Below are 12,450 nucleotides of genomic sequence, written 5' to 3'. Positions count from 1 at the left end.
ACATAAAAAGAAATAATGGCTAATTTGGTCCTACGAACAGAATTTAAAACCTTGTGACAGGTATAATGTAATCACAAATTAAATATCCCAACTTTATAACTGAATAGTTATCATTGGAAGAACATTCAAATTCATAACACTGGTTCCGTCAATTCACATAATTTATTATCTAAATACAAACAGTTTATATAGTTTTAATGGTTTTAGATGCAATAGTGAGTATTTATATCTAACTAGAGCAGGAAGAAATCTTTGTAGTATTTGCACTAGAAAGCAAACCTGTATCAGTACATCTGTATGAGTAGTATCTAACTTTCCACTAATGATACTTATTATTAAGTCAGAGATTGAGAAATTATTACCATTATTTCAAGAAATTCAAGACAAAAGATGAATGGAGAAATATATATGAAAAAAAAAGTACTGATTTATCAAAGTTGTTAAAAGATTGATCAACTGGATATATTTATATAAATCATTTATAAAGGTGAGCATATAGCTAATTGTTATTTACTTTCTTTTAAATTCAGTCTAGATAATATTAGATGGTAATGTAAACTTAACATTTAGTCTTGGAGGAGATAATTTACAGCAATTCAAATATTTCACTTATGGTATGGGTAGATTTTCTTTTAAGTGAACAAGGACATCAATTTTGTTTAGCCTAAGGATGAAAAAGGCAAAGCCTACATAATTTTGATCTTTATTTCTGGAATCTAACACCTTAACCTGTCAACTCCTTTTCTTTTCTTTTACTTTTTATTTTCTTAAGTCCTATGACCAGTTACCTGGTCTCCAAGAAGTATTAGTGACCGAGGCCATGACTGGTCAATTGCTAGGTTCAAGGCCAACAAGTTTTAGGGGAGGGGAAAGGTTGACAACATCAACCCCAGTATTTAACTGATACTTTATTTTATTGACCTTTAATGGATTAAATGCAAAGGTGACCTCAACAGGATTTGAACTCAGAACATAAAATGTCAAAAGAAATGTCACAAGGCATTTTGTCTGACACACCAACAATTCTTTCAAGTCGCCGGCTTTGTCAACTCCTACAGAACTGTAATAAAAGTGCTAGCAATGCGAGAATATTTTGCGTACATACAAAAGAAAATACAAGTAACTAAAATTTAAAATTTACCAAAAGTAATTTTCAGATCATTATCAGAATCTATATCTTGAAAAATCTGTTGACATTCACTATCAGACATTTCAAATATGTGTACCATAACAGATTTAAAACCTTGACTTCTGATAAATCCTTCATGTCCATATTCAAATGCCTGGAAAATAAACAATAACCATTATTATTATCACTATCCTCATTACCATTGTAGTAACTATCTCTATATGCAGTTTTAATGGTTTTAGATGCAATAGTGAATATTTGTATCAAACTGGACCAAGAAAAGTTTTTTGTAGTATTTGCACATGGATTGGACAATTCTTCATTGGAATAGTTTCTTCATTTATGGAATAGTTTCTATAGCTGAATACACTTTCTAACAACAACCACTTGGTAGAGTGTAATGGACACATTTTATTATGGCTCCAGCACTAAAGAGGTTATGTCTTAACAAAACTAAAGGGCATGCACACAAACACACATTCTTCAACCAGATTAGAAAATAGCTGCGCTCAATATGCAGAAAAGAAGTTCACAAAAATTCCATATGGTGTACTCAATGTCATGTCCGTAAAGTTCATCATCATCAATTCACCACAGGGAAAGATCACCATCATCAATTCACTGCAAGGAAAGTTCATTGTCTTCAATTCACCATTTTTTTTTTTTTGCAATAAAATAGTTTTTAACTATTAATGGTGAGATACTATGGATATATTTTCTTGGTGAACTTCCTTCATAATGAATTGATGGTGGTGAACTCTCCTGCAATGAATTGATGGTAGTGAACTTATCTGTAATCACTCAATATAAACAAAAAACTGCATGAGAAGTATAGTTGACAGCTTTGATTACTTAGGTGGTCATATTAGCGGAGGGAGCAGATGCTCTAAAAAGTTTAGATGTATGTATTGGTATGCACTGGAAGAAATAGCTAGGTTTCTCTAGCATCTTGCGTAGTTCAAACTACACAAGTTAATGTGTGATAAACAAAATAAGAATTTTGAAAGATGTTTCTATAAAACTAGTTTTTAAACATCAAATGGCTATGGCGGTCCACCAAAATAAGATAGTAATCAAAGGGGTCCGTAAGTAAAAAATGGTTGGGAATCCCTGCTCTAAAAGAATAACTGCTAGAGTAAGAACAGTTTGAAAACAGTCAGGGATATACTATCTCAGCTGGCAATAAAAGGCTTATCCTTCAGATTAAAGGGCAGATTGTATGATGCTTGTGTATGAAGTGTGATGCTATATGGTAATGAGATAAGGGTCTTGAATGCAGAGGATTTGTAAAGACTAAAAAGAAATGAAGTGAGCATACTTCTAATGGATGTATTATGTTAATGTGCATATAGTACAAAGTACAAACGATCTGAGAAAAAAACTGGATATTAGAAGAATCAAATATAGTGTGTAAGAGAGAAAACTATACTTGTATAGGTCTGTGATGCAAATGAAGAATGATAGCAGAATAAGGAAGTGCTAAGATGAGAAAGGTAAAGTGGTGAAAAATGGATCTGAAGGTGTTGTATTTCACAAAGATCACAAAGGATTATAGCAACCGGCATCAAGCTACATGTGAAAGCATGGAGAAATGTATGTAATGATGAAAGCTGGGATATATTATATATGTCTGCATCTGGGCCTTTCATCCATTTTATACTTGCTAGGTCTCTATCTGCTACCCATCTTATTTGACACTCTCTCATCCATTGTTTCTACTATTATCTGTACCATGTCACTCATGTATTGAAAGAAAATATAAGTTCTCTCCATACTCAGTTCCACTACTACCCTTTGTATTTTTATACTTTTCCTTACCTCCCATCATAATGCCTGGGAAATGAAGAACTACATCAAAACTGTTGGTATCAGATACGCTCCACCCAGTACTGCTAGCCATCACCCCTATTTTTATTGACAACCATCACTCTCTTACTATTGCCATTTCAACTGTTCATGCTCTCTCTTATCAGTTAACATTACCCATTATATTGCTAACCACAACTAAAAGTAAAATGTATGAGTGAGATGTCATTCTCAACCCGTCTAGAAGGGAGTAACTCCAGATAAGAACTGGTCGGATCTGTGGCAATCTATCCAACCCATGCCAGCAGGGAAAGAGACATAAAATGATGAAAGTAATGGTGATGCAGGATCATGTTACTAAACCAAGAGAAGCAAGATTTAGTGGCAAGAACCATAAGTTCTGATGCATACATAAGTGAAATGGAAATAACAAAAAGAAATAGATGATAAACAATTTAGGAGGTTAATCTTTCATATAAGCTACAACCCAACAACAGAAAATAACTTTTTAAAATGCATAATCTATGAAATAAAACATAGCCTAATAAAAACTACATACATTTAAGAAAACATCACAAGTACTTTTCTTCAACAGCATAAAACTTTTAAGTTAATAATTGAACTTATTAGTAATTATATTAATTTAGATTATTTTATTCTTTAATATGTTTCAGTCATTTGACTGCAGCCATGCTGGAGCACCACCTTTAGTCAAGCAAATCGACCCCAGGACTTATTTTTTTGTAAGCCTAGTACTTATTCTATCAGTCTCTTTTGCCAAACTGCTAAGCTACGGGGATGTAAACACACCAGCATTGGTTGTCAAGCAATGTTGCTGGGACAAACACAGACACACAAACATATACATATAGGCTTCTTTCAGTCTTGGTCTACTAAAACCATTCACAAGTTTTTGGTTAGCCTGAGACTATAGTAGAAGACACTTGCCCAAGGTGCCACGCAGTGGGACTGAACCCAGAACAATGTGATTGGTAAGCAAGCTACTTACCACACAGCCACTCCTGTGTGTGCAAATCTTAAATTCCAAAAATATTTAAATACAATAGATAGATAAAAAAATTTCTTACTTGAAAGGCCATTTTCAATACCTCTTCAATAGTAGCAGGACCAGAAACCAAACACAGATCTACTACATAATCTCTTAAATCAATGTGGCCAGTCTGTTCCTGAATATAAATAATGATATTAGTTAAATAATTAAGAGCAAGGTCAAATCAATATAAAACAAAACATTAATAATTATTCTCAGAATTGGAATTATATTTCAATTGCTTATAACTTTAGCTAAGAAGAATTCTATAGACAGGTTAATTAAAACTAATAAAAATGAAGATAGTAAGAACTATAACAATTCCACTAGAACACAAAAAAAATTTAATTTAAATGGAATTTTGCACTTAAGTACACTTATAGAAAGTTAATTAATTTTCAATATGATAAAAAGATACATACAAAATCATAAATTTTAAACAACTGCTGCAAGCTGTCATTTTGTGATATATTTAAGTATTCAGAAAATTCTCTATACGTTATCTTTTCTTGTGGTTCAGAAGAAACTTTTCGACGAATTCTGAGTAGAACTTCATTCATGGCTTCTGTGTTAAAGCTTAAAATAATAAAAATCACATTAGTCAGAAATAATAGAATTGTATAATAAGCAAGTGAAAACAGAAATAGCATTTGACAAATATATGACCCTTTCAGAATAGAGTTTTTCACTCTCTATTTTGATTGTCTAACTCACCAGTGGTAAGATTTTCTAATATCATTGCAACAGTCATTTAATCTCAACAATCGTCAGGTAAATTTTCATCAATTCAAATACATCATTTATAACAACAAATTCTCTTCATCAAACCAAGGACAAACCAAAAAATGGTAGGTCACACCTGCCATTCTCACATTTCTTAAAATTTACTTAAGACTTATTCTTTACTTCAAAAGATACTTATTAAAGGAATAAGGATTTCTTGAAGCTTAAAAGACCTAGCACCAGCCATTCCATGCTTGTTTATATGTATCTGTGTTAGGTGCACCAGCCTAAGACTTAATAAATTCAGTAAGACTGGTTAAGGATGTAAATATGGCATAATCATCTGATGCTTACCCAAGCTTTTTATGAAGCTTAAAAATTTCAACAATTCTTTTAACAATAGGAATTTTCACTTTTGCAGCCCATAATACCAGCCGACAATCATCATAGGTGTGGTCTGTTACAGTACAATTCAAACATCTGTAGAAAAAAAAAAAGGACAAGACATTAAATATAACAGGTTCTCACAGTAAAATGCTAAAGAATTTACTGAAATGGACCCATGAAGAAAGTTTTTTTCTATACTAGTAAATAACTGGAGGCAACTGCATAATTGTTTTTTTTTTTTAAATTCCATTGGTCTAATTATACTCAAGCCACAAGTTACCTGCTAACTGGAGACAAAACTTTATCATAATTATAAATATTCATTTTCAAAAGTTTATTAAACCATTAGTAACTTCTACCATGTGTATTTTGAATATTACAATTCACCCAAATCATCTACAATTTACTTCTGGACAAACTATTTTTATTTTTAAATGTATAATTCTAAAAATAATTTTCATTGATACTTTATTTCAACTCCAAAAAGATAAAAGACAAAGTTGACATTGGCTGGACTTGAACTCAGAGGGTAAAGAGTTAAAAGAAATGCTACAAAGTATTTTGTCCAATGTGCTAACAATTCTGCCAGTTCCACATCTTCTAGAATTATATATATATTATTTATATCTTATTAATATAATCCTTATAGAGAGATACTTTGCTGCTTCAATGTAATCCAGAAACTGATAAATATTTTATTACTAAGTTATTAGATGCAAGAGTTCTAAATTTTTAGAATAACTCAATTACAATTGTCATCTCCATTGTTTCTTTAAGACCAAACTTTCTAAAATTTTATTTAATTTCCCTACCTTAGATCATTTTTGGTTATACTTCAGTACTGACTATTACTTATACCCAACATAGATTTTTCAATACTTATGATTACAGTTCACAAAAATTAGTTATCAATGAAAGTAACTTGTTGCTTAGAATTTATATTACTTATTTCCCATTGACTGATATTGTTCATATTGAGAAAATTGGATCTTGTCCCTATTTATCTATATTGTGTTTTAATTAATTCAGTTTATTGTAATTGATGAAATGCAAGTACAGCAGCAATTTTATACATTAGTCTAACAATTCCTTTGAATAGATGAAACTCATCAGTATCTTAAAACACTTTATTTACAACTGACTGTACCTATTTTATGTCAAGTTTGAAGATTTTTGACAGTGTCAATTTCTGAACATAATTAACAGGATCACTTTTAACCCATCTGGAGTTAAATAAATTAATTGAGTTTGTTTTACAAACTCAAATAAGTCATTGAAAATTTCAAACATAACTTTAAGGTTATCATACTTTGATCCCTTTTAGTATGTGAAAGATGTCTTTTTATCTTTCAAGATTTAAGATTCTGATTTAATTTTATTTATCACAAGTGTTAATTTGGTAGGGTTACTTTTAGTATCATATTTCAACTGAAAAGATATTGGCATTTATGACGCTTTTTTTGCTAACACAAAATATCCTATTAGATTTTTAAAAACATTCATAACTCACTTGGCCATTTGTAGGCGAACATTTTCAGAAAATAACTTTGGATCTTTTAATTCTTGTTCATTTGGTATATGTACAGGTAGAAACTGGAACATACAATGAAAGAGCTTTTAAGTAAATACTTAAACTTTTTTTTCTTCTATTTATATTCTGATTCCTGTTTCTTGTAAGTATGCCTGGCATTTTGCCACCATCTCTCTCCGGCTGTCTCCCACTCTCCCCCCAGGTTGGGTAACCATGTATCTCCTTTACAGCAGCACACCTGTTTCTGTCTCCATTTTTCTCTCTCTCCCTCTTTCTCTGGCCGGGTAACCACGTACCTCCCCTAGAGTAAGACACCTGTTTCTATCTCTCTGTCTCACTATAACCTTTCATCATCTGACATAAGATCCCCTTCTCCAATGCTCCCTCCTCTCTCAAAGGATTTTGCAAGTTACTTGGAGACCCTGCCAATGCTGGTGCCACTTGAGAAGTATCCAGTCCACACCGTAAAGTGGTTGGCATTTGGAAGGGCATCTAGCTGTAAAAACCATACCAAACTGATCTCGCCTGTGCTTGTGTACATACAAAGTTCACTCTGCTGGGTGGTGGGTGTTAGGATGGGCATCCAGCTGTAAAAACTTTGCAAAAACAGATACAGAAATCTGGTGCAGGCTCCTGCCTGGCCAGCTCCTGTCAAAATGTCCAACCCATGCCAGCATGGAAGGCAAGCATTACACAATGATGATGATGATTAATATAATGTTTAAACAAGATTACATAAGATGAGAATCAGTAAGAAAGTTAGCTACAATCCTACAGAGCATAGTTAAAGCATTTTACACCAGAGTAATTTTGTTCTGAAACAAAATTAGGGGAAAAATTACTGTTAAATCTCTAAAATATCTCTAACATCACATATAATAGCAAAAGATTTATAATACCTTAGCTCTGTCATCATGATAAAACACAGACTAAAAGGCTAGAAACAATGAAATTTGATAACATAATTTCCACATATGTTAATAGTTCCCTTAATATCAGTTGGTTTAGGTGAATCTGACAGATATCACAACAAAGTTGAGCAGTCAATCCCTTTATTCTGACAGGGAACTATAATGAAACTTGGAGGGGAAACATCCCTGCAAAATGTTATCTAATAGCTGCAGTCAGTCAAGACTAAATATGCTTATGATATGGATACAGCCAAGTAAACATTAAGGAGTGCCCAAAGGCTTAGTACACTATGTAAGCAAGTTTCAGCCTCTGCTGGGACAATGTTATAAATTTTATCCCAAAGTTCTCCACTGTGTGAAATCGACTATATCAAATTAGACATTCTCTGTACAGTTTATTTTAGTAATCCTAGATATGAAGCTACTCACTGCTTTGAGGTAGTTTAGATTTTGCATGTTTTTTCTTCTTTTTTTTTCTTTTTGTAGGAGGTAATCTAGCCCAGCTGATGAATTTAACAATAAAAATAGTCTTACAAGTATTATAATGTATATAAGTGTTTTGTGAGAGCCTTAATCAGTTGAGCAGAACAGTAAATTTTTAATGGGGTTGTAGTTCTGTGTTGCTAATACATCTAAGTGTTTGCAAATAACTGGACCTGTAATTCTCAGAGTCATATAAGTTGGAACAAACTATAACTGTGAATTCTGACTATCATTTTTAAGCAGTACATAATAATTTGAATATTTTATTTTTGCTGTGCAGGAAGCAATGGAAGTCTGTGCAGTTAGTAAAAGTAATACTGGATGGATATGTAATTGTGATATGTATTGGAAATTAGGAGGCCTCAAGTGGCTGGAATAGTCAATGTTGGTCCTTGTATATTGCTTATAAACTGACATAACATATTGTAATGATGAGAAATATATTGTAAATATACTTCTGTATATGTGTGTGTATACAGAAACAGAAAAATATCAGCAATAAGTTAAAAAAAACTACAATAAAAATGTTAAATGTTAATACAGTACATCTCAAATATAAACTCACCTCTATTTCAACATTATTATGAAACTGGCACAGTGTATACCATAATACTTTAAATCTGAAATTAAACACAAAAGCATCTTTAATAGAACAACAATAGTTACAGTGATATGGCAGTAACTTGTGGACCAATTCAGTCTGCGACCTAATTCTGATTCCTGTTGAGAATCATTTTACTTATATTTCAAATGCTGAGAGGAAAATTATGATTTTCTTGTTATACTCTCTTTATAAATGTAGTGCATCAGCATTATCTAAGAATTCTTATCTTTTGTGTTTTACTTGTTTCAGTCATTAAGACTAGCCATGCTGGGGCACCACCTTCAAGAATTTTTAGCTGAATGTATCGAACCCAGTACTTATTTTTAAAGCCTAATATTTATTCTATCAGCCCTTTTGCTGAACTGCTAAGTTATGGGAGTGTAAACACACCAACCCCAGTTGTCAAGTGGTGGTAGTGGTGGGGGACAGACACAAATACACACATTTTATATATACATATATAATACACACACACACTCATATGACAGGCTTCTTTAAGTTTCCATCTACTAAATCACTCACAAGGCTTTGGTCAGCCTGAGGCTATAGTAGAAGACACTTATTCAAAGTATCATGCAGTAGGACTGAACCTGGAACCATGTGGTTGGGAAGCAAACTTCTTACCACACAGCTACGTCTATCATCACTTGGATTTCTCAATTCAAAATATTGTCTTTTTTAATGTTATCAAGTTTGCTGGACAAAAATAACAGGGTGGTTATAAAATTCAGCTAGCAAATATATAAACGAATATGTGTGTGTGTGTGTGTGTGCGTGCGCGCGCGCGGACGCATGCATGCCAGTGTAAACTTATGGGTATAAAAAGTCAGTGAAAGTGCAGTAATCCTCTAAGGGATGTAACTGAGGTGAAATCTAGAAGTTGATAAACATATCGATGAAATGTATACCAGACTATGTATATTATTGACAAAAACCACCATAAAAAAAACACATGTCCAATCAATAAGGTTATATATGTCTCAATTCACTCATTCTTGTCATCATTTAAGAATTGTTTTTACAAACTGGAATATTTGGATGATCTATTCCATTACAGCATCACATCACACGCTTATCATGGTTCTTTACCATCTAACATACATACACAACAACAGACTTATTTCCATTGTTGTGTGTATCATGTTTTGAGAGATGAGACTGGGGATACGCTTTCAGAACAAGAATAGGCTGGGCAAAGTTCAGAGATCTACCTTTCTTGGTAATAGGGGGCCTCTCCCTCAGAGTGAAAGGCAAATTGTATGATGCCTGTGTGTAGACAGCCATGCTACATGGCAGTGAAACATGGGCTATGATTGCAGAGGACATGCAAAGGTTTGGAAGAAATGAAGCTAGCATGCTTCACTAGATGTGTAATGTCAGTGTGCATGTACAACAGAGTATAAACGCCTTGGGAGAAAAAATGGGCATAAGGGGCATTAGATATGACGTGCAAGAGAGACAACTGTGCTGGTATGGTCATATGATGCATATGGACGAGGACAGCTGCAAAAAGAAGTGTCAATCCCTAACTGTGGTGGGAACCTGTGGAAGAGGTAGACCCAAGAAGACATGAGACATAGTAATGAAGCATGATCTTTGAATGTTGGGTCTCATAGAGGTGATGACGAATAATCAAGACCTTTAGTGGTTTGCTGTGCTTGATAAGATTCATCAGGCCAAGTGAAATCGTAATCGTGGATAGTGCTAGTGATACATAAAAGGTACTTGTGCCAGTAATATGTACAAGGCACCCACTTAACTCTTGGATCGGTTGGTGTTAGGAAGGGCATCCAGCTGTAAAAACCAAGCCAAGATCAGACTGGAACCTGGTACAGCTTTCTGGCTTACCAGTTCCAGTCAAACTATCTAATCTATGCCAGTATAGAAAATAGATACTAAATGAATATGATGATGATATTCTTTCTAATACCAATCACTTTACAGCATAAACAATGCATTCTATTGGGAAGTAGGGTATGTTTCTAGAGCAGGATGCCCTTCTTACCACCAACCATGAACATGGAGCAGGCACATTTTATAATATTACATGCAGTAAGGAGACAGTCTGCCAGAACTAAAGTGTCCTCTTTACTCCGTATCACTTTTTATTCAGTGCTACTGCTACTCTAGCTTGCTGAATCCCCAGTGCTGCTATATCAAACCAGTGAGATCTGGATGCAGTTTGTGACACCAGCACAAGGGAGGATGTATATTAGAACTAAACATCCCTTCTACCTTGTATCTGTTTTTTCAAAATTACTATCCTCAAAGACAAGCTGCTTTTTACTGTGGTTTACAGTGTTGATAGAATTATGTATGTAGAATGTACTGTTGTGATCTGGTTACAATTTCTTTCTTTTTTTTTTTCTTTTGTAAATAGAATGCAGGTAAACCTGTATAGTTTAAGAAGTTTTCTTCCCAAATGTAGGTTCCAGGTTCAGTCCCAATGCAAGGCATCTTGGACAAGTGTCTCCTACCATAGACTTACACCAGCCAAAGCCTTATGTGGGTATTTGGCAGACAGAAAACTGAAAGAAACCTAATATATACACACAATATATACATACACACACACACACACACGTTTATTTTTCCAAGAGAGTTAGAGATTGTGAATCCAACATACATACATAAATATATATATATATATATATATATATATATATATATATATATATACACATATACATACATATACATATATATATATTGATGCGACGACCGAAAATACAGTTGGCATTATATCCCTATCTCCCGGGCTGGGTTTTGAACCCGTACTCTGGTTAGTTGGGGAGAATGGTATTTCCTTTGTCTTGTCGGCAGCCACAGCTATTTTTAGCGTAGCTGCCCCTTTCCGGTCAGCGAAAGTTCAAAAACAGCAGGACGACCCATCTTGGCAGGGGGTAAAGTAGCACAATGGGCTATGGTATTTGGGATGAATAGGAGAACGAGAATTGGCGGCAAAAGCAGTTAGCAGAGAATTTTGGGCAGTCGAGCGGTAGCAGCCAGCCAAGGCAGTTGGGTTGTAGCAGTCGTCTGAAGCAGTTGGGGGACAGCAGTTTGCCCGTGGAGATGAAGCAGTTGTACAGAGATGAAGAAAGAAGAATTATAAGTCTGACAGAGAAAGTTATGGTCAGCAGAAACGCATAGAGTCCCAGAGAGAGAGAGAGGGACAGAGAGAGACGGAATTGTAGTGGCAGACTGCCTTGGTCAGTGGAAGTAGCAGACCTGAAGGAAACAAACTTCGTTGGGGTAAATGCTTTTATATTATTTTAGAGAAAAAGAACTCTGAGTTGTTAACTGTGTTGTTAAATGCTTCTAAAAGAAAGGAAAAGAAAAGAAATACAAAAGAAAGAAGCAGAAGAACTTTGTTGTCAAATGAAACTTGAGACACGAACTTTGCGATGTAAAAATGATTGAAAAGCTTATAATTGTTTGGAAACTTTGTCAACGTTATTGAACTGTTATGCCATGTATTGGAATTGTTATTATGTAATACTCTATTCTAATGTTTTAAATGTATTCTGTGATGTTATGTATGTAAAAAGAAAAGGTTACCCAACGCATGGTCTTCGTGTTGTTTCTTCCTCCCCATCCTATTTGCCTGTGTTGTTCTTCATTACGTGCTCCAGCCGGGGCTTTATTATCGCGGTCAGGTGACCGACAGACGAATTTTGCTAGCTCACTGAGTGTTGAACGTTCGCGCGTGCGCGAGTCCCCTCTTCGGTGTTGAGGAGGTGCTTCACGTGCGGGCGTTCGTAACAATATATATATATACATACACATATATATATATATATATACATCCATCCCAGGGTCACATGG

The 12,450-nt window shown here is 34.2% G+C and overlaps 1 protein-coding gene across 4 annotated transcripts in view; it reads right to left on the bottom strand.

Moving 5' to 3' along the window:
• LOC106881720 (lysophosphatidylcholine acyltransferase 1) overlaps positions 1 to 12,450 on the bottom strand; it is a 125,638-nt gene that overhangs the window by 1,426 nt on the left and 111,762 nt on the right. For all 4 annotated transcript variants that reach the window (XM_089349188.1, XM_052966352.2, XM_052966351.2 and 1 more), the window contains 6 exons: positions 8,587 to 8,641; positions 6,607 to 6,689; positions 5,064 to 5,189; positions 4,409 to 4,562; positions 4,024 to 4,122; positions 1,142 to 1,283 (listed from right to left, as the gene is read on the bottom strand). In XM_089349188.1, the coding sequence (XP_089205314.1) occupies positions 1,142 to 1,283; positions 4,024 to 4,122; positions 4,409 to 4,562; positions 5,064 to 5,189; positions 6,607 to 6,689; positions 8,587 to 8,641 (659 nt within the window). The remainder of the gene's footprint in view (positions 1 to 1,141; positions 1,284 to 4,023; positions 4,123 to 4,408; positions 4,563 to 5,063; positions 5,190 to 6,606; positions 6,690 to 8,586; positions 8,642 to 12,450) is intronic.

The sequence above is a fragment of the Octopus bimaculoides genome, chromosome 3 (assembly GCF_046866305.1).
Source record: "Octopus bimaculoides isolate indiv1 chromosome 3, ASM4686630v1, whole genome shotgun sequence".
Lineage (NCBI taxonomy): Eukaryota > Metazoa > Mollusca > Cephalopoda > Octopoda > Octopodidae > Octopus > Octopus bimaculoides.
Note: the sequence above shows the minus strand (reverse complement) of the source record. Positions and strands in the feature narration are given on the sequence as shown.